This window comes from Triturus cristatus, chromosome 7, assembly GCF_964204655.1.
Source record: "Triturus cristatus chromosome 7, aTriCri1.1, whole genome shotgun sequence".
Taxonomy (NCBI): domain Eukaryota; kingdom Metazoa; phylum Chordata; class Amphibia; order Caudata; family Salamandridae; genus Triturus; species Triturus cristatus.
In genome coordinates, this window is record NC_140590.1 from 168,681,133 (window position 1) to 168,706,806 (window position 25,674).

Genomic DNA, 25,674 nt, shown 5'->3' on the forward strand with positions numbered 1-25,674 from the left:
TCTGGTGATCCTGCTAAGACATAGTCACACAGCAGTGACAGCTCCAATCCTGCCGCCATGGTGATTATGTCATAAACAGATTGAGATGCCTTCAAATGTATCAGTTAGTGGAATGAATTAAACCAGGTCACTCACTTTGAGGAAAAGATGCTTTGGAGGTTAGGTCATGTGGACTTTCACTTCTTACTTCTGGATAGAATGTAGAAGTTTATAACACAGAAATGTTGATAAGCACTCTTAAGTAAAGGTCTTGTTTAGAGTTTTTTGGCGGAAATTGGCTTCTTGCTGCTTTCGCAACAAAACCAGATATTACGTGTCAAAGTCTGAGATGGACTGTCGGGACGGTGAGACCTCCAGCAGATGACTGCCGACAGGGCAAAACTGCTTCTGAAATTGCATCCTGAATTTTGGTCTGTTACGTTCTCTAATGTTTGTCATTTTCATAAATTTTCCTAGAAGCCACATGCAAGAACATTCGTTGCGAGAAGGACCACGTCTGCAAAATGGTGGATGGGACGCCTCGCTGCATCGACGACTCTGTCTCGACTTGCCTGGCCACCGGTGATCCACACTACACTACCCTTGACGGACGCAGGTTTGACATGCAGGGCACCTGCACATACACAATTCTGAAATCATGTGAGATCAGTGGCCAGCTTCCTTCCTTCAATGTGGAGGCCAAGAATCAGAACAGAGGCAACACAAAGGTCGCATATGTCACCTTTGTAAAAGTCCAGGCCTATGGTCAAAACATCTCCATCAATGCAATGGAACGTGGCCGAGTATGGGTGAGTATTGGAGCAAACACTATCCTCTGCTTCTCTATGGGACTATTCTTACTAACCACCGCTGCTTCAAAGCCTGGTTGCATGCTGGACTCTGGACCATAACCACAAACCACACACTGCTGGAGGGAGAAGCGCACTGTGTGTGTGTCTTCGATTCAAGCCCCCATGCAAATCCCTGCAGCACACCAGGCAAACTAGAACTAACCTTGAGCACAACAGAACAATACCAACCCACATCTACAGTTCTTTAGGTATGGCGCTGACCAATGCGAGCTACGTCAAATTACCAGACCCTGCTGCATTCTTTACTATGACCACATCATGCAGCTTACAGAAAATGTTAAAATGCACCCAGCTTACTATAGCGCATTATCAATCTATGTAAACATGTAAAAGTATGTAAATTTATAAATATGACCAGTATGCATTGCACTACAGGCTGTATCACGGAAACCTTGCCCTGGAACACAAAAACGGGTGAATCCATAAACACCACCTTAGCTGCTAGTGTGATTAAAAAATGAGGCAAGCAGGATTGTGCTCCAGTCACTATGACATATTGGAACATTAAAATGGTGAGAGCTCTTCTGAGGACAATATAGTTGCAAAGGTGAATACTGAGTGATATAGACCTTGTTGCCTAATGTTCCAATGTTTGTCTTTTTGTTTCTCCCTTTCTGTTTAATTTAGATCATTCTTCCCCTAGTGGTTGGACTGCTCTAATAGCATTTAGAAACAATGCTCCCACCGGCTGACCACAGGTTCAGCACCTCAATTCCTGTTTGTTCAAATTATTGTCCTGTGCACCCACTTCCGGCACTTGCAGAAGTTTAGTGCCACTGGAATCCAGAAAGAGCAAAATACTTTTGAGTGGAAGGTGCACCAGAAATGAAGTCGGAATAGCAAATTTAGTCCCTCATCCTTCTTTATTTACAATTGAATTAAAATCAGCAATCAGCAAAAGCGTTTCGTTCCATTTGCATAAGGAACTTCATCAGGGCGTTGTCTGTCAAGTAGAGTTTTCACAAAATCCTTAGTAGTCGTAGTAATGTTGCCCGGTTATTCACCCCACTATAAGGGTAAGTCCCCCAGGTTCCCCGGCTGTGGTAAAGTCGCCAGCATACAAGTCCGGGCACCATTAATACTACCTGTTCTGTGGTCCTGATTTCTCATATATACAAATAATACATACTTACATGTGCTCATGAATCCTTAGAAATAATTGCTAACAGAAAGCACCTCTCAGAATGACAGGTAGTTAAGAGGGAAATGGGTTACATGTTTTTCTTTCACCTCTTGATTTCAAACCTTGCAATGGCATTGCTCCTTGAGTTACTTCTGGGTCACCATTTCCTGGTGCTTTATGGGTGATGATGGAGGTTTTTAAAGATCTTGTGGGCCTGTAGGAGTGAATATCAAAGGTGTGCAATGGGTTGGTGTGAAACAGTTGTATTTTTTCAATCTGTTGACGAGAAGTGCTGCAGTGTGAAGGAAACCCTAGATGTAATAATTCTGATTGGCTGTTGGGCTGCCCTTCAGAATGACATGGCACCTACACATTCATACAACTATGCACTCTCTGTAAAGGGAATTCATCATCATCAATCTCGCAGCGGTTCATCGCAGGTGCAGAGTAAAATCCCAGAAATTGCATATTTTCTCAGTAATTTGCTTATCCTTCCTGCAACCAATAAAAACGGGCCCAGTTCTACCACCTAGCACCAAGGAACATTACAGAGGAGGGGCAGTGGCAGTGATCTACACAGGAATCCCACCATGTATAAGGATAATCGCATCAGTGTTTAGGTATGTGACTTTGCTATACCTAGAGAACTATAAAATGTTCTTCACTGTATCTGTGATTTATTGTGCCCAAGCAAGCAGCTCCTCCTTGGAAAGGATTCTTGACATACCATTATAGCTGTGATCATTAACTCTGTTACTTGGAGAATTTACCATGCTGGTGGATCTTCAACATAATAATCTTTATCAAAGCATGGACACCCAAGGTATTGACCAGTTGGTGAAGGATCTCACAAGCCTTGCAGGGCATACATTAGGCCTAGGTTTTACACACTACATTGATGCAGCAACCCCAGTTTTGATCATAATGCTCACTAGTCGCAATCTGCCTAAGTAATATGTCACAGAACATCCACCCTTATAACACACCTGACCATGTCTCTCTCTCACAGATGCAACACTGCCCTCTTCTTTAAATTACTTTAATTACCTGTGCAGTTTAACAGTTTACCTTTACGTATAGGAGCAGTTCAGATTGAGCTCTGTTCTCTTATTGACATAGGTTAAATGACTCATATTTAATGACACTGTTTATTATTGGGATAATTTACAGTCACTGCTTTTGGGATGCTTCACTAAGCTGTGATTTCAGCTTTCTTCTGCTTTTGCTCCCTCAGGTGAATGGTGTCAAATCAGGCCTCCCTGTTACCCTGGCTGGCGGAAATGTGTATGTCTACCAGTGTGGGCAGAAGGCAGTGGTGAAACTGGAGCTTGGTTTGATGGTCAGCTTCGATTGGATCAGTCACCTGCAAGTGTCCATCAAGGACAGCTACACTGAGAGCGTCTGCGGCTTGTGCGGGAACAAAAACAAATACCCAAAAGATGACTTTGTGACCCCAGCAGGGAAGCAGGCTGCTAACCTTGAGGAGTTTGCAGAAAGTTGGAAGGTAGAAGACGGTGACCCTCACTGCTGGCACGACTGCAATGGAAAATGCAATGACTGCCCACCTGGCCACGCTAAAAGAAAAGAGGCGGAGGGCTTCTGTGGCTTGATAGCCAAGGCGACAGCCGGGCCCTTCAGCGAGTGCCACGCTAAGATCAACCCACAAACCTACCTGGACAACTGCATATATGATGTTTGCCTGAATAAAGGTGACAAGCAAGCATCCTGCCAGAGCCTGAAGGTATATGCTGACATGTGTCAGAGTGCTGGAGTGAAGATTGCCGATTGGAGGAGAGCAGCTGGATGTGGTAAGCGTTACTGTGGTCTATGGTGGCAGGAATCGCTAGTACTCTTCCATTTGCCCATCACGGGGGGCATACAACCTAGCTACGCTACTTTTATATCATTGATAATATGTAGTGTTTAGAGAACTGTGTGAGCCTCAAAAGCTAGGATTCAACGTACCAACGATGGTCACCAACGGACTACAGTGTGCCTTACACAGCAATTTTAGAACACTGCTGAAAACACTAGAGCAAAGTAAAATACAAATCAAAGGGACTGATAGACGATAGATTAGTGTCACCGTATTGTAAACAAAGGAGGGTCAGATAGGATTCAGAAAGGATCTTTATGAGGAGCAATAGGGTACATGACTTTAAATGGCGGCTCACATACAGTGAAAATAAGGAGAAAAAATAGCCTATGCAAATATCCAAAAATAACATGTCTTGCCTATCATTTGATATTTATGCTTCTCATGGGTGGCTCCTATTTTAATTCACTGTTCACAAGTATGGCTCTCAGCAATCTATCAATCAATCAGGACTTGTAGAGCACAGCTAATCACCCTTAAGGGTATCCAGGCGCTGAGTACCCTAGTGTTGGGGGGTGGGTTCCCTTAAAAAGCCAAGTCTTTAGACCCATTCTGAATTCCAGTAGGGAGGATGAGGTCCAGAGGTGAAAGGGAGGTCATTCCAGGACTTCACAACAAGCTAGGAGAAGGAGCGTCCTCCACTGTTGCTATAGTGGATGAGGGGTTTGTGGGCTAGGGAGGCAGACAGCAGTTATATCGAGGGCTGGTGGAAGTTCAGGCGGTGGTTGATGTATGCCCGTCACCGGTTGTGTAGGGCTTTGTAGGTGTGGATCAGTATCTTGAATTGGCTCTCTTCTGGTCTGGATGGGGAGCCAGTGGTGCTCCTTGAGGTGATGGGTGATGCTGGTCCATTTGGGGAGGTCGAGGATGAGTCTGGCTGCTGAGTTCTGTATGATCTGCAGTCTCTTCAGGGGGAGCAAGGTGCTTCCTGCGTAAAGACGATTGCCATAGTCCAGTCCACTCCGCTGGTGACTAGGGCTTGAGTCATGGTTCTTCTGGTGTTGACGGGGAGCCAGAGGACCACATTCAACAATTAAAAGAGCTCATGACTGCTATGCTGAAGATTTGGTCCCAAATCAGTAAATAGGCATTCATCCAGAAGATTAGCCCAACATCCTAGGAATGTTGTGCCTGGAACAGCCCGTGGGAAATACTAACCCTTAACTTCTTATTCTCTTACGTGAGGCCCATTAACTTTGACAATGGACACGGAGCAGTAGAAAACTAAAGAGAAAGGACTTTCGACAAAGTTATTTGTCGATTTGATGGGATACTAGGACCCTGCCCAAGCTGTAACTAAGATTATACATTAGTGTTAAGACAACACTAGATACAGAATCTAGTTATCGAAGCAGAACACAACTCTGTAGCTCTTCATCTGAAAATATTGATGTATTGTCGCCTTGGCCCTTTCAGAATTAGTCTTGATGGTTGAATACCTCGGTTCAATTGTAGCACAAATTGATTCTGGTAATGCACCAAGATGTGAAAGCAATGTCCTCCTGAAGCTAGTGAACTCCACAACATGAAATGGCTAGACCTGCTACACCTCAAGGAGAAAAGCACATACAATTCACAAACAAAATAAATGTTTGGAACACTGAAAACCCACCACTCAAATGTAAACTACTTTCCTGTGCAGAGACAAAGAATAACTTTGGTTTTCAAAGCTCTAGTTCAAAGCCAATGTTCCAGTGTCAGGATAACCAGGCTCCCAGAATTCTGCTGATCTGTGAACAGACTTCAAAGAGAGTGCAATCCAGAATCCATCTGACTCCCTTTTGTGAACTTGGTTTTAGGGTTAGAGTCCAGTTTAGATAGCTCCAGTGCAGACATAGCTCTGATGCTGACATAGCTCCTGTACAGTCCTGGCTCACAGTCAGTGGGAGTTGCAGTGTTGACCAAACCTTGTTGTAGATATAGCCCCAGTTTATATATATCCTCGATATAGACTTAGCCCAATTGTAGGTATAGGCCTAGTGTAGGCATAGGCCCACTGTAGACATGACCCTGGTGTAGACTGACTTACATTATAGGCATAGCCCTAGTATTGTCATAGGTGTAGGTTACTCATATCAACAGTGTACCTATGACTCCTGAGCAGACATACCTCTAGTGTAGCGGTAGCCCTAGGATAAGCAAACATTTTGTGTGGACGTGTATATTTGTGTCTGTTGCACCATGCTTTAAGATATTGAAATGTCGACTCAATATATTCTCAAGTCCATGATCTTCATTTTTCCTAGCACTGGATTGTGGCCCTAACAGTCAATATAAGCTTTGTGGAACAGCATGCCCAAATACGTGTGAGGATGACACCGCTTCTACCAAATGCAGCGACCATTGTGTGGAAAGTTGTGAATGCAACGAGGGCTTCGTGCTGACCCTGGGCAAGTGTGTCCCAAAGAGCACCTGTGGGTGCACATACAAAGGACTCCCCTATGTCCAGAACCAGGTCTTCTGGGAAGATGACAAGTGCGAGAGACACTGCACCTGTAACCCCACCACTAAGCAAGTAGAGTGTAGAGCCACTCAATGCAAGGCTTCAGAGACGTGTGGAACAGTAAATGGTGTGCGGGGCTGCTATCCAGTCGGCTATGGAACATGTTTGGCTTCCGGACACCCACATTATATTACCTTAGATGGACAAAGGTTTGACTACCAGGGTGACTGTATTTACCAGTTTTCCGCACTGCGTAACAAGACTGTGGATCTGGTCGACTTCCAAGTGAATGTACAGCATGAGCACCGGGGCAACAAGTATGTGACATTCACCAGGACTGTTGAACTTACCCTTCATGGACTGGTCATCGTAATCAGCAAACAGTTCCCTGGGACAGTGATGGTAAGTCCTGCCTTCTGTCTTTTGGTTACTTTTCAGTTTCTCCCGCAACCAGTTATTGAATATATTGTGAACTACGGCCCTATCCTGTAAGCTAATGTGCAGCGGACATTCAACTTGCAATGTTCATCCAAATTAGAACAGATGATTGTAAATAATTATATTAGTAATATTACTACTAATCCTACTATTAATACTAATAATAAAAATAATACTATTTGCAAAATTTACTACTAGTAATAATAATAATAATAATAAAAATATATTTTATAATAATAATAATAATTGCAATAATGAATTCTGGCCATTAAAACAAATGTTGCCCGCGTATATGGGATTCCCCCGTGCCGAAAAATATGGGTTGTTTCTCTTCTGGTCACAGAGAGGACGTTGTATAGAGAGGCATCAAAAGTGACTCAAGTGCTGCACACATCTGTGAGGGGAACGTGCACATCTGGGAGGGGATCAAGGGTGAGAGTCAAGTGATATGGAGGTTTGGTTGTCCAGACTCAGTAGCACCACCAATGTCTACTCTGCTTTGAGCATTTTAATGTTTATTGCTTAGACAGTCCTCAGTTACAGTGTGTGATCCTGGCTTTCTGCATATTCTGAGATGTATCCTTGTATCCTATGCATGTATGCATGTATGCAGTAACCCAAGAGAAAGCTATTAAAAAATTTGACCTGCAAATTCAATGAGATGTTTAAAAGAATCAGTAAGGTGACATGCCTAGGTCACATTACAGGTGATGAAGGTGAGGCATAGACATAGGCTTCTAGTTTTACGTGCCATGTGTAGTTGGCCAGGAAAGATAAGAACAGAACATTATTCAGCCCATCCTAGGCATTGCATAGAGGTGCCAAAGATGTGTCATTAAGAAGTTATCATCCAAATCATACTCTACAAACATCAACATATACTTACCTTTGAGGAGAACCTTTACCCAAAAGTCCACCCTCGTGCTTTCCCCAATGATTACATCTTCCTGGGCTCCATGTCGCCTGTTCAGTGCTCCATTTCCATGTTCGTGCTTTACAGATCCCATAACATACATGTATGCATGCACACATTCATGGAGCCAGCCATTCCAAGAGGTCCTTACCACTATGCATGTCTCCTTGCTCTTCAAGTGTGGAAAGTAATAACTTAGAATTTAAAAACACGAGTGAAATATTGACTATAAGCTCCAAAAATACAATATTTCTCGCTTTGTAGAAGCATGTGGATCCAGAGGCGAGGGTAGCTATGAACATGGAGGCTAGGGGGAAGACAAGAGTGGCAATGGAGAGAGTAGTAGGGTGGTGCCATGGAGCAGGGAGGCAGGCAGGGAAGATAGGGGACATGTGCTAAGGAGCATGAGGGTTGAGGGTGAAGAGTTATACTCCTTAGACCTAGATCTAACTTGATCTGTCCTCTTGGGCACATATCTTAAGTGATGACCTGGATAAGTGATTACAAATTCCTGATCATCTGTCACATCGTGTGCCCATATGGCTTCTTCCAAGCAGGCTGCACATCCCCTTTGTTACTAGGTCTTTTCGTCTCAAATGTATTCTGGACTTGGAAGGAAGAGTTCATTGTCAGGTTGCAGACCCTGGCTTTGCACTCCCCTATGACTCAGTAGGGTTCACAGTCAAGTCCCGATACCAACTTCTCCCGAAGTCAGATTTTCTATCTAGAAGAGACTCAGTTATCAGGACATTCCCTCTATTCTTCCTCTCCAGGCATAAGACTCCCTTTCTTTTCTGTTCTCAATGTCTCTGGGGCTTAGTGTGAATGAATGATACTGGTAAAGTGCAACAAATCCCCATGCATTATATTTGAAAGAAGATGGAGGCATTAATGTTGCGTGAGCCTATTACATGTTGGACATATCATTAAAAGGGAGGACAGATGTTCACATGCCATTTTGTAATACAGGGCCTGATGTACAAAAAAGCAGGTGTCAACTAGTGGGTGCAAATTGTGCACTGACTTTTTGTGATCATTTCTTTCATTATGCAATGTGACCTACTGTCATGTGGCAAAATGGCTAATCATAGCCTCCCACAGAGCAATATACCTAATAAATATTATTCTGGCAACCCTCTCTGATTAGCTGCGAATAAATTGATGCTGCCCTGCAGGATCCAGAAGATCTCCATCTCTGCATGGAGATGGAGATCTCCAAGAAGGATCTTTCTGACTTAAAGCAGACCATGTTTCTTAAAGGAAAAAAGGCTGCTTTAAAAATAACAAAACAATCTAAATGGAGAAGACATGCCAGGAGCATTCAGTGGTCACCTGGATCACAGCCTAAGCCCCAGGAAGCTGCTCAACAATTCCCAAAGTGAAGTTGTCCGATAGATGCCAATATCTCCCTCTCTTGTAGCCATAGATGTGAGATAACTTCTGATTATGCATATTTATTTGTCATTCACAGCTGAATTCACAGCGAATTAACTTACCTTACCACACCGACGATGACAAAGTGAGCATGTATAAGGCGGGCTCCAAGGTGGTTGTGAGAACCGACATTGAAATAACAGTGACTGTCGACTATGAGAGCGGAATCGCCCTGAAGCTTCCAAGCGCATACGCAGGGTTTGTCACTGGCCTCTGTGGAGACTTCGATGGGGACAAGACCAATGACCTGACCCTCAAAAATGGAGCAAAAGCCCCAAACCCTACTGCCTTTGGAGACAGCTGGAAAACTAGAGACATACCAGGTTGCAAAGGGGGTGCTACACCACCAACCTGTCCAAACCTGCAAGACATGAAGGACAGCCAAAGGTCAAGTGGGACCGACTGTGGAGTTCTTCTTAAGAAAGATGGCCCATTCCGGAACTGCCACAGTAAAGTGGACCCTGAGGGTTACTTTGAAGACTGTGTCTACGACTCTTGTTTTTTTACAGGGCGGCAAGCAACCTTCTGCCAGACCTTGACAAGTTATGTCACCGCCTGCCAAGCAGCAGGTGGCCAGGTGGAGTCCTGGAGAACTGAAACATTCTGTCGTAAGTATCTTTCCCACCTCCCAAATGTGTATCTGTGGTGTTTAGAAATGTATATGCAACGGAAATGTATTGATACTGCTGATTTAATAACTTAAGTCAACAGGGCCCTTTGACTTTTGATACTGAGATATGGGATGCAACTAAGAAACTCATTATGCAATGGTAAGTCTTGACTTATTGAAAAAAATACAGGAGAGTTTTCGGAATCTTTACGTGACAGACAGGACTAGTAGACAACACTAGACCACGCTATGGCCTACTGCTGCTCACAACACTATTATGGCATAATAATAATTTAATCTGACCTAGAGGTGATATATAGGTCTGGCGTCAGCCATGACCTTTTGATTTTACTAAACTTATATGAATATAAGGGATAAAAGTTTTCCCTGCTGTACATTGTAAGGATTTTGCAATCACCAAGGAGTTTCATAACCAAGGAAGGGAAATACACACTTTGAATACCTTTCGAAAACCCCTGCTCACCCCCTGGGTAGCTTGGCACGAGCAGACAGATTTATCCCAAAGTCAATGTGTAAAGTATTTGCACTCAACACACACAGTAATACAGTGATAACACCACAAAGTATCTTTATCTAAACACAACAAGACAAAAACGACAAAAATCTAACATACATGTAATAAGAATATGACTTTAGAAAAGTTTCAAACAACGTGGTCCATAGAAAACTATGGATGCGATATTTCTCACAAAGTGGCTGTAGATGCAGCAAAATTCACAAGGCCACAATAGCCGCTGGGATGGGAAGCGTCGAAAGATGAGAGAGATGTGTCAGTTCCTGAGACCATGGGGAGGCGGTGGGACAGTTCTGCTGCACGCAGGAGAAGTGATGTGTCAAATTCGGTCTGTGGGGGAAGTGATGCGTAGATTCCGAGACAGTTCTGGTCCGCTGGTGATGCGTTGGGAAAACTTGCCGCACAGGTGCGATGCATGGAAATGCAGTTGCGTCGGCAATTGATGTGGCGGCCTGGAGCGGCGCTGCATCTGTTTTTTCAGCCGCGAGCCCCCGATGCGTCGGTTCTTGCAGTGGCCACAGGTGCTGCATCTGATTGGGCAGCGGTGCTATGATGCGTGGAGATTCTTTTCGCACAGCGGTTCTGCATCGGAAAAACAGCCGCAAGAAGAGCGATGCATCAATTTTTTCAGTTCTTTATGTTTCTTCCAACTCCCACCAAGCACAACCTCCAGAGGCCCAGAACTGGAACAGGCACCTCCTGGCAGGTCAGAACTCTCAGCTGCGGATTTCAGGGGAGCTGTGGGTGAAGTCTTTGTGTCCCTGAGACTTCAGAACAGGTGGCCAGCACACATAGGTCCTTGGAGATCCTCTTCAATCAGGTTCAAAGCAAAGTTCCAGTCTTAGTCCTTTTCTAGGTAGAAACATCAACTGCAAGCCAATCCCACACAGCACACAGCAATGGGGCAGTGCTCCTCCTCACAGCTCTTCAGCTCCTTAGCAAAGGTTCCTCTTCAGTCTAGAAGTGATCTAGCTTTGGGGTTTTAGGTCCAATACTTAAACTCCAAAATGTCTTTGTTCACTTTGTGCAAGGGTCTCCGAGGCCAGTCCAAACCAGTTTTGTCCTCACTGGTGCAGTATGTCCACAGGGGGTGTAGACAGCATTGTGCGTGGGACACAGGCCCTATTCAGGTGCAAGAAATCTCCGCCCACTACTAAATGCTGCAGAACCCTATTCAGCTCAGCTCTGAGTCATCCAGGAAGGGCCAGGCACACTTCAACCGCCCCCTCCCCCCTTCCCTGTGGCTGTCTACAGTGAATGCACATCCCCGGCCCCTGTCACTCCAAACCCAGACAGTCAATACACAAAGAAGCAGAGGCACACAGAATGGTTAAACAAGAAAATGCCTACTTTGTAAAAGTGGCATTTTCAACCATATAATTTAAAAACCCTCTTTACTAAAATATGTGTTATTACATTCTGAGTTCAGAGAGCCTAAACTTTTTTTCTTTATCATGTCCCAATGGGAAGTTATACTTGTAAGATGTTACAAAGCATTTTCTATTCTATCCTATGGGGCAAGATAGCCTTTCAATAGTGAAAAACAAAATTGGCAATATTTCACCGTCAGGACATATCACACACACCAGTGAATGTTCTACCTTTAACATACACTGGACCCTGCCCAGGGGGGTACCTTGGGCCTACCATAGGGGTGCCTTATATGTAAGAGAAGGGAAGGTTAGTGCCTGGCTAGTGGGTGCACTTGCCAAGTCGACATGGCAGTTAACAACTGTGCCCAGACACTTCAGTGGCAGGTCTGAGATACCTTTTCAGATCTACTCATGTGGGTGGCACATTCAGTGCTGCATGCCCACTAGTAGCATTTGATTTACTCGCCCTGGCACACTTCAGTGCACTTTACTAGGGACTTACCAGCAAATCAAATATGCCAATCATGGCGAACCAATTGTAACAAAAATGTACAAAGGGAGCACATGCACTTTGACACTGATCTGCAGTGGCAAGGTGCCCATAGCATCTAAGCCAGCAAAAACAAAATCCAGCACAGCATCAAAAATACAGGAGGTAGAGGCAAAGGCTAAGGGGAAACCACGCCAAAGATGCCAAGTCTAACAAGCATTTATACAGGGATTGTAAAATCCCATGTATTATAACACCTATCAGTATTGGAAGAGGTGTGGCGCCGCGGCCAGGGCGTCTGCCTCCGGAATCTGGGGATCACGGTTCGATCCCTGGTGCCGGCGGCAGATTATCCCAGCACAATGTGACTCTGGGCAATAGCTTGCTTAATCTTCCCGACGGCCCCCAGTGCCTGGAGACCCTTACGGGTGATTGTTCACGCTTTACAAAATGTGGATTATTTCTTGCGGAAGACTGACAAAAAACCAGAAGAATTTGCATGAATGAGTTCCCTGAATATGTGGACGAGCTTATCTGGGCTAATCCCAGGTATTCGTAAATGATAACTCCTGCCAGACATGGCTGTGCCTATTGTAAAAATACAGCTCTCATGAAGAATGACACAGTATTAGGTGAAGTATTTATTGTACCTGATATATAACAATACCATGGGATATCACACCCAAAACATGGAGCGATCTCCCACAACACATCAGAGCCTTCTCCTTATGTCTGCAGTTCCCCAAGATGCTGAAGACCTGGTTCTTCGAATAGTGCTAAAGGGACTATATGCCTACACACCTGATCAAGCACCTGGATATTCTCACAGGTCTTTAATTTGCTCCACAAATCAACATAACATAAAACATTTGGAGCACCTATTACAAGATTTTCCCCTAAATTGGGTAATACATTTTCTCTTCGGGCTCTATATATGGTTGTGGGATGTGACACCCATCCCACTAGGGAAAACGGCTGATTTCCAATGATGGAGCTTTATCTGGCAGTGCATGTTGATAGTCACTGTGACTTATCTACCTAAGTGCCGCCATCAATTTATGATTTTCATTCTATGACCTGCTATTACCAGACCAGCTGAACGAAAGTAGGTACTTTCTTTTTGGAGTACAGTCCAGATTTCATTGAATAACTGTGAAGTAAATATAGTGTCAAAACATAGAACAGAGGAAAAGTGCAGGAGAAAGGACATAGTTCAAAATCTGTTTTTGCAGCCCCTCTTTTTCATCATTCTGCCTTCCTGTCTTAAAAATGCCGATCTCTCCTTTCGACCCTATGCACTGACTGTAACAGGCACCTGCTTCAGCCTCATCAAGTCATTGAGAAAATTCTTTGTCTTCATCCCCCTAATGGCCAGGAAAACTGTAGCTGTGGCTCTGATTCTATCGCGCCTGGATTACTGCAATAGCCTCCTAGCAGGAGCCAACAAACAAACGCTGAAAAGACTACAGCTGGTACAGCATGAGGCAGCACGTTTAGTCCTTAAACTACCATGAAGGTCTTCAGCATCTTCAATACTTAAAACCCTCCATTGGCTCCCACTGCACAAGAAAATCCTGTTTAAGATCCTCTTAACCACTTTCAGAGCCACGCAAAACCTAGGCCCAACGTATCTCTCAGACAGATTCACGCCTTACACCACATCCAGACATTGAGATCATCATCAGCAAACCTCCTCAAACCTCCCAACTTCAAGTACAAAACAAAGGGTGGCAAAACAGTAACCGCATTAGGAACAAAAGCCTGGAACCTTTTGCGAACACACCTAAGGACGTTAAAAACCGAGACACATTTCAGGAAAGCGCTGAAAACCTGGATCTTTGTAGCTACAGACGAACTCTGCCTATCCCTGATATAGAGTCCCCACGGCTTCTACCTCATCCACGCCTCCGCATAGCGCCAGGATGCTCCTTATGGAGTGACAGTCTGCGCTCTACAAATGCAATAATCAAATCAAATCAAACAAGTTGTTATGTGATTGTGAGCTTAACTGCAATGCTGTATTTATCTTTCTTTCATAAACATCGCTTTTTCTCTGCTTTGTTGTGTAAAGAAGGAGGAGTGGGGCGAGCCTTTCCCAACCTCCTGTTTTTCATTTGGACATTTGCATTTCCGTTTCATCAGTTTGTGGCACTGCGAATTGTGCCATAATTTTAGGATTACTTTTTGCATTTCCTTTTGAATTGTGTTATTAGTGTTAAATGTATACACATATCTGCCATGTGGCTCACTGTCATGTCAGACAGCCATTGCCTTTTAGGCAATCAAATATTACATTTTGGGGCTTGTATATTCACTTTAAGTGCATCAGTACAGGCCATGGCATGTCTGCTGACTCAGTGCTCCAGGTCAAGCAGCCAAGAGTGGTTGAACGCTGCACCAATGACACGGGGAGCTCCAGCAGTTCCTGTTGTTTCTTCTCTTGAGAGCATTTCCGCTACAGCAATTCTATCGCTGCTACCATGAATATCTCTCTGCTGCACATGATTGGCTGTATGTATTGTTCTTCCTACTATGTTTTGGTTTGTTTTTTAGACTTATATCTGTGCTGTCTTTTATTGTGTATCTTTTGGAAGGAAAATCAGCTCCGCTTGAAAAGATTCCTGTGCCGCACATGAGCACTGTGGGCATGGAAGAGAGGAATTTGTTGCAACCCTGAGGCTCATTCAATTGCCATCTGCGAGCCTACCTGATTGGCAAACTCGCCCTTGACGGGATTCTCCGTCACGGTCCACACAGTAGCAATTACATCCGTATGCCCTGCACCACCTCTGGTTCAACGACCGCTTTATCCCGCTGGCAACCCACTTCAGTTGCCTGGCAATTTTTGTCTCTCCTTAATCAATGTTTTCGCATGCAACTCCTTGCCGTTGACACTTTCCTGCCGGACCGCCGCGCGGGCCAGCCCATCCGTATCCCCCACATCCCCTGCTTATTTCTTTAATTGCCCTTGGCATTCACTCAGGCATGGAATTCAATGTCCTGATGATGGATGATCCCAAAATTTCTCTCATGGGATCAAAACATCGTCGCCTCTTTTGACACCTTAATTGTACTTATCATTGCTCATGTGTAATGGTGTCTCTTTACATTTATGCTTGCTTAATTAGTGTATTATGCCCAAGCATTAAGCTTTGCCTGAGCCTTTGTTTTGTTTAGTTATATGTATACCTTGCTGGATGCAGGATTGTGGCCCCGCTTTATGGTTGCTAAGTATTTGGAATATTAAAATTGATTCTGTCCAGCTGGACAGCAAAATATAGAACTGATTCTAAGTCTATATTTATTCTTCTAACTTGTAATGTCTGCATTCTGAGTGGGCATAAGCTGGGAAGGCTCTTTGTGTGCCAGACTCAGTACTTAGGGGCATATCAACAAGGCAGTGATAAAAAATTATCGCCGCTTTTGCGGCCGTTTTTGGCCGAAAACGGCGATAATTTTATCGCCTTATCAGCAAAGACACGCTATTGCGTGTTTTGCTGACTTAGCACCCGTTTCCAGCACACCTAACTTTGCATCGCTAATGAGATGCAAAGTAGGCGTGGCTGTGAAACCAACCAGGGAAAATATTGCGAAGGCAGGAATTTAACGTCTGTTAAATTTCTGACTGGCATACTGGCATTTCTGACGAGGCATACTTAACATGGGTGGTGGATTCTGTGGCTAAGACCACAGGCCCAATCATCTGGGATATCGCCGTTTTCCACCAAGAAAATGGCGATATCACCTCTATCGCTGGAATTTTTATCACCTCAGCGATGCGCATTGTTGATAACGCGCTAACCGGGCGATAAATTCCAAAGATAGCCGGTGATAAATATGCAAGCGCTAAGCCCGCTTTGTGATATTTATCGCCGGCCCTTGTTAATATGCCCCTTAATTTTTAAAAAGAGTGCTGGTGCCCGAAGCTCTACTCAGAAGCCAGCGGCAGGTGCTAATAAATGTCAGCGTGCCGATTACCAATCCACCTCTCTCCTTTTTAATCCACTACCTGCCCATTTATCTCACTCTCGCAGGTTCCTGTATTCTCCCTTTATGAAGTTTTTTCAGTTTTTTTCTTCCTCTGTATTTTCTCTTTGTGTGCTTTTCCCTGTCTTACTCTCCATAAATGTTTGATGAGGACAAATAATTGCAGGTCCCCAAAAATAAGTGCTAGTGGCAACCACTCGCTTAAATTAATCACTGGTCAGACTGCAGTGATTATTATGTTTATGCAGGATACATTTAAACAAAATGGAAAATGTACAGCAGAGCCAGCAAGTTTGTCAGACATTTTTTACTCAGAACAGGCAAAACTACCAAGGGGCAGATCTACAGGGAAGAGCCGCATCGTGGCACCGCAAGCCCTTTGGCTGCGCCACACTGCGGCACTTCCGAAGCACAGGGATTCAACATATTTACAAGAATATGTCGCATCTCTGTGCTTCCCACTGCGCTGGCGCACAAACTGCAGCCATGCGCTGGTGCAGGCACCCTTGCACCATGGTGCAAGGATGCCTGCGTCGTGGGGCGATTGTTTTTGTGCAGGAAGGGGCAATTTCTTCCACAAAAACAATCACTACAGGCATTTTCCTCTTTCAATGCGTGCTTTAGAATGCAGCACGCATTGAAAGATGAAAAAACGAGGAGAAATGAAAACATTTCTCCTCGTTGCGCCTCGCTACGCCACCTCTAGGGCGTAGCATTCAGACGCATCTCCAGATTTACGATTTCTCGTGGAGATGTGTCTTGTTCCATGGGTGTTACGTGGGAACACCCACAGCAACACCCATGGAACGCCCCTTCAATGCAAAGTGCTGCGTGTGAAGGGGCTGTATTTACAAGGACAGGAAAAGTCACGCAGGGTGGTTTTTCCTGTCCCTGTAAATATGGAGGAGCCCCATGCGCCGCCCAGTACGTCACGAAAAGTGACGTACTGGTGGCGCAAGGGGCTTGAAAATCTGCCCCCCGTGTCTACTTTACACAAATTACACTTTCAACCAGGACAGGCCCTTCAGCCACCAATACTTTGTATTCCAGGAGATGAAGTTTTGGTTTTAACATCATTCAGAAGATGTGGGCTGGTGGCTAGAGACGCTGATTTTGGAACATAAGGAAGCAGGTTTGAATCCTGGCCTTGTCCTACTACTTTACAATGTACCATTTTCTGTATTTTCTTTAAAAGCTTTTTTGGGTGAGGATTCCAGAACTTCTCCTTGTGGTCGGAAGGCTTTCCAACCGACATCTTCAGTTTCAATTCTAACCGCCTTATTATGAATTCGGCAGTCAGAATGGGCTCAAGTAGCCCGTTGGACAGTCGGAACAGGCACGATAGGGCTTTCTGACATGAAAAGCCTGTCAGAAAGCAATTTGGGGGGCTCCTAGCAGGGCCCCCTTGCAACAGCGGCCTCGGTTGGTGGTCTGGGGCACATATGGTGCCCCTGTCAATCCCTGCACCCCATTGCTGGGACCGTGTGGTGCCTGCCACACCGTGCAGGGTTTAACGAACACTCCCATTTCTCCATGGGAGCGTGTGCTCACTAGTAGTGATGACATTTAATTAAATTATTTAATTTAAAAAAATCTTGTTTAGTTTCATAGCGAGTTGTGGGTTTTATAGGGGTATTGGGTGGAAACTAATTTGATTAGAACAACTTTATGATTATTTTTTCTTAAAACATATTTATTTTATCGATATTTAATTATGTTAATTGTGTTATTATATTATTTTAGGAAACTTTTATTTGGAGGCTGTGGGGTTAATAGGTGTGAAGGATAATAAGTAATTTATTATTAATTAATTATTAATTAATTGTTAATTAATATTAATTAAGTAATTGAAAATTAAATATGGTAATTGTGTGATTTGTTTTGGTGCGGGTTGTGGGATTATAGGGGGTAAAGGGTAGGAAGTACTTTATTTTGTATTGATTATTTGTTTTAAATAAATTATGAATGAATTAATTAATTAATAATTCATGATGTTAATTGTTTAATTATTTGTTTTGGTTGTGGGATTATAGGGGTTAAGGGTAGGGAGTACATTTATTTTAATTAATTAATAATTATTACATTCTCTAAGTTATTAAATTGTCAATTATTTGTTTTAATTATGTAATTATTTTTTTTGTTTGATTTTTGGGGTGGGTTATGGGGTTTATAGGGAAAAAAGGTGGCAAGTTTTTCATTTTAATGAATTTAGATTCAGTTTTTAATAAATATTATTTGTTTATTTGATAATTTATTTTGTTAATTGTTCCATTAAACTATTTCTTTTAGATTGTATATGTGGGTTGAGGGATTTGTAGGGCTCTGGGGTGGGAAGTGAATTGATTAATATATTTTTAAATTATTATTAATTAATAATTTGCTAATTGTGTAAATTATTTTTGATACATTTTATGAGTGAGTTTTGTGGGCTATAGTGTGGGAAGTGCATTAATTATAATTAATTCATAATTAATATTTAATTAATGATAATAGGTTTGCTGGTAAATATTTGTATTAATAGTGTAAGTATACTTTTTTTAATTACATTTTTTGGTGCAGGTTGAGAGTTTTGTGAGGTTAAATTGGTGGTGAGTTAGTAAATTAAATCTATATAATAATTATTTATTTATTAAAAAAATGTAAATAGAAAATATTTGTATGAAAATGATTTTAGAATTTTTATTTATAATAATATTTGAAGGCATTTGTGTTATGTATTTAACACTGTAATATGTTTTTATTTTGTATATGTTTGTACATTAAATAGATTTGTGCATTTTTTAATTATATATATATATACATATATATATTTTTTTAAAGAAATTTTGTTTAAGGTATTTTGTTGCTTTTTGTTGTTGTACTAATTGGAGTGGGAATAGTAAATTTTACCTCTCCGCAATCCAACACTTTCCCTACTGAAGTACGGATCGGAGTGTGAATAGTACATTTTACCCCTCCGCTATCCAACACTTTTCCTACTTGCCCTTATTGGAGCGGGAATGGTACATTTTACTTCTCCACTATCCAACAGTTTCCCTACTGTTGCATTTATTGGAGGGGGAATAGTACATTTTACTCCTCTGCAATCCAACACTTTCTCTACTGTTGTGCTGAGTGAAGTTGGAATAGTAAATTTTACTCCTCCGCTATCCAACACTCTCCCTACTATTGCACTTATTGGAGTGTGAATAGTACATTTTACCCCTTTGCTATCCACCACTTCCCCTAGAGTTGCACCTACTGGAGAGGGAATAGTAAATTTTACCCCTCCGCAATCCAACACTTTTCCTAGCGTTGACTTGCTTGAGTGAGAGTAGTACTTTTTACACCCCCGCTATCCATCAGTTTCCCTACTACAACTAAGTATATATATACCGGCTGGAATGTGAATAATAAATGTAACCCCTCCGTAATCCAACACTTGCACTACTGTTGTAGTGGCTGGAGTGTGAATTCTAAATGTTACCCCTCAGTAATCCAACACTTTTCCTACTGTTGTAGTGGCTGGAGTGGGAATAGTAAATGTTACCCTTCCGCTATCCAACACTTTCTCTACTGTTGTACTTAGTAGAGTGGGAATAGTAAATTTTACAATTTCGCAATGCAACACTTTCCCCACTGTTGTTTTGAATGGAGTGGAAGTATTACATTTTACCCCTCTGTACTGCAGCAGTTTCCCTTCTGTTGTAGTGCTCAAATGGTTATATTGAATAAACCTATCTGTTATTAAATATTTGACTACTATTGTATTTATTGGATGGAGCTCTGTAAACATTACCAAATTTTATTATTTTTGCATTGTGTGAAGTGGGAAATGTATGTTTTATAATATATTTATCAAAATACTTTAAGTAGGTTTAAACAAATTGTAGGGGGAATAGTATATGTTTTGAATTTTATCTTCTATTTTTTATTTGATATTATCAGTTATTTATTGTCTTTTTGTTATTTAAAATTATAATATTTAAATGATTACTGTTTTTATAAGTGAAAATGTTTTTACTACATTTAAGAGTAATGGTTTGTTTTTAAATTGTTTTATTCAATTAGTAATATATATATATATATATATATATATTCACTTAAAAAACCATAGGTTTCACACATGTTATAGTTAGCTGGACATTTCACTTGTGAAAAACCATTGAAATTCCCCCGTTATAGTTAGTGCTGGCAACTATAACTCACGCGACCGCAGTCCTCTGCTGATGACGTCAGATATTACATCACTGTATTTAGACACTTATTTACCCATGTCTTCTTCCATTAATCTTTAGCTATACATATATTACAAATATTTATTTTTCAGAAAGACACATATGTCATCAGTGATGTAATATCTGACGTCATCAGCAGAGGATTGCGGTCACGTGAGTTATAGTTGCCAGCACTAACTATAACGGGGGAATTTCAATGGTTTTTCACGAGTGAAATGTCCAGCTAACTATAACATGTGTGAAACCTATGGTTTTTTAAGTGAATTTGCAAGGTTTTTTAAATGCTAATTCCTAACTATAACGTGTGTGAAACCTATGGTTTTTTCAGTGAATTTCAAAGGTTTTTTAAATGCAAATTTATGTATGTATTTTTTTTTTATTGAATTTTCAGCATGCGCTCACCGTGCGCGCACGGTGCGCGAACTTCGCGGAATTTTTTCTGTTTCTACCGTGCGCGCACTCCGCGATTTTTCAGAAAAAAAACAAAAAAAATGTTGGCCCTTGGGGGTCCTTCTGGGACCCCCTGACAAAGGCTAGGGGGTCAGGAACTGTCCACCCTGCCCCTTTTTCACGTTCTCCACCTTTGTTTTTCACCCCCTCAGACTGCGAGAGACAAAATGGCGGCAGACACTTCCTGGTTTTGACCGATTCGAATGTTTACTAAGATCTAACAACCAATCAGAAGTGCGCTTGCGCACGGCAGGGTGCGCGCACCGTGCACGCACGGTGCGCGCCTATATGCTTTTAAATGCTATTTTCTCAGGAAATACTGAACAGATTTACACCAGACCTGCAAAAGGCACATCCCTGACCTGAGGACTACCTCTTTGCCAAATTTCAAGTAATTCTGTTCAGCCGTTTGGGCTGTAGCTTGGACTAAAGGTCCCTATGGAAAATTGCATGGGAATAACGGGTTTTGGGACCCCCCCTTTTCCTCAGCCCCCGCTTGACGAATCCCCCCAAGACTCTCAGGGTACGAGTGGAGCGCCCCACCTATTTTGAAAATTTCGCGAGGATTCGTCAATCGGCGCCAAAGTTATTCCAAATAGAATGTTGCGGATTTCCTATGGAAACACGGTCCTAACTATAACTAACTACTGGCGACCGCCAGTAGATAATATATATATATATATATATATATATATCAGTTCAGTTGCATCCCTGGCAGGGCAGCCTCCTCGTAGCCCCCGCGCAACAACACAAACACGGACCACCTTCTTTAGTGCAAGGAATTTATTCGCTCAACTGCTTGATGTCGCCATAACGTTTCGGCTCCCCTTGAGCCTTGATCACATGACAACAAATGAAAATACATCACTTCCTTAAATAGGAGGAACCTTGAAAAGCACGTGATATCATTAGGGTATAGGAATGGAAGACAGACTTGAGTTTGGTATGTTGCTATGAACCAAACGATATTTACATTTTGATTTTTGTAATAAACACCCAAAGTTGTTTACTAATTGGATTAATATTCACGAAAAATATCAGATTTTTGTATATATTATTATAAAGTCAGCTATCGGGATAAATCCCACATCATCCTCCAAATATAATTCCTAATGCCTTCATTTAATATTCATTTAACTGCAGCTCCCTGCGGTCGTGCTTAAGGTTTGAGGTAGTTAGCTGAGTGCAAAATTTATGCTAATAAATTAACACAGAATTCAATAATTTAACACTCAAATACAATGCATTAAAAAACAGTTATACATGAAAAAAACCTTAAAACCAATTAAGATACGTTAATAAACATTGGCAATTTCATAAACAACAACTCTGTGCAATGTAAGTGCTAATGGGGAAAAGATGGCCTTAGCTGATCCCAGCTGCCAAATTGTTGTTGATTGACCTCGGACCTGCCTTCCCGGTCTGTGATACTGGATACAATGCTTATGAGTAGTCCAGATTATTAATTTAGAGTGATGGAAATAATCAACATCATGGGTTTGCAGTATTTAAAGATATCAAAGAGAATAGACTGAGATATACTTAATGAGAAAAAGATGGGCGAGTGCATTCCATATATTAGTACATATAATTCAACATACCATCAACCCTAGGGAACCTAATTGGTGATGTGGTATGTATTGCTGCGCAATCTTATTGATATGATTCTGGCATAATTCATCCCAAGGAATGGTGACTTTATTTGTTCTTTTAAAACAATAAATAAATTACAAAAAGGTAAAAATATTTTCCCCCTTTAAAATAACCTCTTAATAAAAACCCTCAATGGTTTATTATAGTCCCAAACCTTGGGCCAGACTTCATTCATATTGCTACTAACGATTACACTCTATTAGTTCCAATAAATATTTGAATACATAAATAAATAAATATGTGTCCTGAGAAGGGTTTAATGTAAGATAGTATGCAAATCTTCAGTGACGTTAAGTCCAATGGGGGATTTCGAGTTCAGCTGGAGTATATAACTAGTTTCCATCTGTCTCAACCTCGCTTCACGATTTCCCCCACGTCTACTCGGTGGCACTGAGTCAATGACAAAAAAAGATAGGTCCTTGTTGTTACTACGGTGTACCTCCTTAAAATGTCGTGCCACCGGGTAGGTGTTGTCCTGATTCGTGATCGCCCTCAAGTGCTGGAGGATACGTTTGTGTACCTCCAGTTTCGTACTCCCTACATACTTAAGTGCACATGTGCATTGAAGCACATATATCGCGTATTCAGTTTTGCAAGTTAAAACCTTCTCTATATTATATTTTTTGTCACTAAAACCATCTTTAAAATACTTGGTGTTGACCCCATGTGTGCAAGCTTTGCACGTTTTGCATCTAAAAAATCCTCCATTTGATTGGAGCCAACCAGTTTTTTCCATCACCTCCGGATTGGTATCTACAATAAGATCTTTTAGGGAGGATGCCCGACTGAAAGTTATAGTAGCTCTGCGAGGTAAAGTTGGACCTATAATAGGGTCACTTAGCAAAATGGGCCAATTGCGATTGAATATGCGATAAAGATCAGCATGTTGTTTGCTATATCCTGTTATTATCCTGAAAACATTTTGAGGTTCAGATTGAGATGGGTTAAAGGGCTGAGTGACCTTAGTTGTGTCATAATTATTGAGTAGATCTTGTCTAGATTTCATTAGAGATCTGCCAATGGCCCCCTCAATAGTTTTAACAGAATACCCCCTTTGCAAGAATCTCGATTTACTGGATTCTTGGGCCGCTTTTAATTCAGTTTCGTCACTGCAGACCCTTCGAATTCGAAGCATCTCACCATAAGGTATGCTCATGATGAGATGTTGGGGGTGTGCGCTAGTCGCGTGCAGGATAGTTTTGCCAGCTGTTTTTTTTCTAAACAGTTTAGTTTCAATGGTCCCATTCTGGATATACACTACAGTATCCAAAAATGTAACCTCGGTCTGACTGAGATTCACCGTGAAATTGAGATTGTAATCATTGGTATTAATTAGATCCACAAAATTGACAGCTGCTTCTCTAGTGCCGTCCCATACCACAAATAAATCATCGATGTACCGATACCATGCTATAACATTTGTGTCCATTATGGCCTTATATTCCCTTCTGAGGACCAGCTCCTCCCAAGCCCCCATGTGTAAACATGCGTAGCTTGGAGAGAAGCTGGCCCCCATGGCTACTCCTTGGAGCTATCGGTACATCAAATTATTAAACATAAAGATGTTGTTATGTAGACAGATTTTCACCATTTCTAAAAGCATTTTGGTATGGTCAGAAAAGTCATTGTCCCTTTTAGATAAATAAAAATTAATCGCTGCCAAGCCATCCTTGTGTATTATGCTGGTATAAAGGGACGATACATCCAATGCTAACATCCAATACCCTGTTTTCCATTCAATTTTTTGGAGTTTCAATAAAAAATCACCCGTGTCCTGAATGTAAGAATCGAGCGACTTGACATAACCTTGTAAAAAATAGTCAATATATACAGAGGTTTTTTCCAAAAGGCCTCCCCTGGCTGATATGATAGGCCTGCCAGGGGGATTAATCATATCCTTATGTACCTTTGGAATGAAATAAATGAATGGAACTCTAGGAAAGTCAGTTTTCAAGTATGCATATTCATCATTGGATAGGAGAGATTTATTTTTCCATTTCAGAAGATTCTTGTGATATTCCAATTGTAAGGTCTTCAAATCGGATATGTTGCATCGTTCATAGTGTTGTCGATTGTTCAACTGAGAATATGCTTCTTTATCATACAGTGCTCTGGGCATCAGCACGATATTTCCTCCTTTATCACTGCCCCTTATAACCATTTTTTTATCCTTTTTTAATTTTTCGATAAGTGCAAAGTATCTTGCTTGCTTGGCATTAAAGGGGTTTTTCTTATTACTTGTACGTTTGTGCAGCTCTTTGATCTGGGTTGTGACAATCTCATTATATATATCAATAGAATCACGTAGAAGTATTGGGACAAAAGTAGAGATTGGTTTGAATGGCGTTAAGGGAGAGATCTGTTGCTCGGTCACCCGTTGTCCAATTGCATTACTTCCTTGGGTCTGTAAGGCAACCTGTGTGCTCGTTTCCTCATTTTGCCATAATTCCACGATTTCATTGGGTATTTGTGATGTCAAAATACGTCCTGTATCAGGTGTAACACCAGTATCCGATGTCAACGTATTTGTTTTTCTCAAAGCATGAAATTTGCGAAGTTTTAGTTTGCGTATGGCTTTGTAGGTATCAAATCTTGTATTGATATAATTGAACCTGGAATGAGCCGCATAGGAAAGGCCAAGTTTCAAGATCTGCTCTTCCTCCTGGGTGAGGTCAGTATTTGTTAAATTTACGATGGTTGTATCGTCTACTGAGGCTGATTTTTCGCTTTCCACTGGCCTCTGCCTCTCCTTCTGTAATAGGTGCCTCTTCCGCGCCCTGTACCTCTGCCTGCGTTTGTAATTGGCGAGTTTCCTTCTTGCTGCTTTGGAATGCGGGGGCGTAGGGACTGCATCCTCTCCTGGCATAAAAAATGCATCTCTTCCCCTGGATGTGGTTTGGTTAAAGTGCCCACAGTTTCAGATCGTTGTTCCGTTTCCGATTCGTTACCACTAGTGTAAGCACTGATGTCGGATCCCGTTGACTCATTTTGTTCTCTGTTGCTGGCCATACTTTTTGCAGTATTGGGGCCTCTAGTTTTCGGACCTCTAAATGCATCGTACTTCCTTGAGAAGGTAAAGATTTGGCCTAGCTCGTAGTCATTACGGTCTCTCTGAAATTTGTACGCCTTCCTGTCCATTATTTTAGTTTGTTCTTTTTTCAATCTCTCCTTCATCTCATCCATTAACTTTCTTTTCTCCTCATTGTCCTCCATAGATTGCAATTCATCCTGGATTACAGAAATATCTTTTAGTAATTTAGCCCTGTCAATGTCTGCGTATT

At 42.0% G+C, this 25,674-nt stretch overlaps 1 protein-coding gene across 1 annotated transcript in view; it reads left to right on the plus strand.

Annotated features, from left to right (window-relative positions):
- Positions 1–25,674, plus strand: part of LOC146809136 (IgGFc-binding protein-like) — a 453,503-nt gene that overhangs the window by 92,989 nt on the left and 334,840 nt on the right. The window contains exons 4-7 of the mRNA XM_085615950.1: positions 457–788; positions 3,209–3,782; positions 6,097–6,695; positions 9,116–9,686. Coding sequence (XP_085472076.1) covers positions 457–788; positions 3,209–3,782; positions 6,097–6,695; positions 9,116–9,686 — 2,076 coding nt within the window. The remainder of the gene's footprint in view (positions 1–456; positions 789–3,208; positions 3,783–6,096; positions 6,696–9,115; positions 9,687–25,674) is intronic.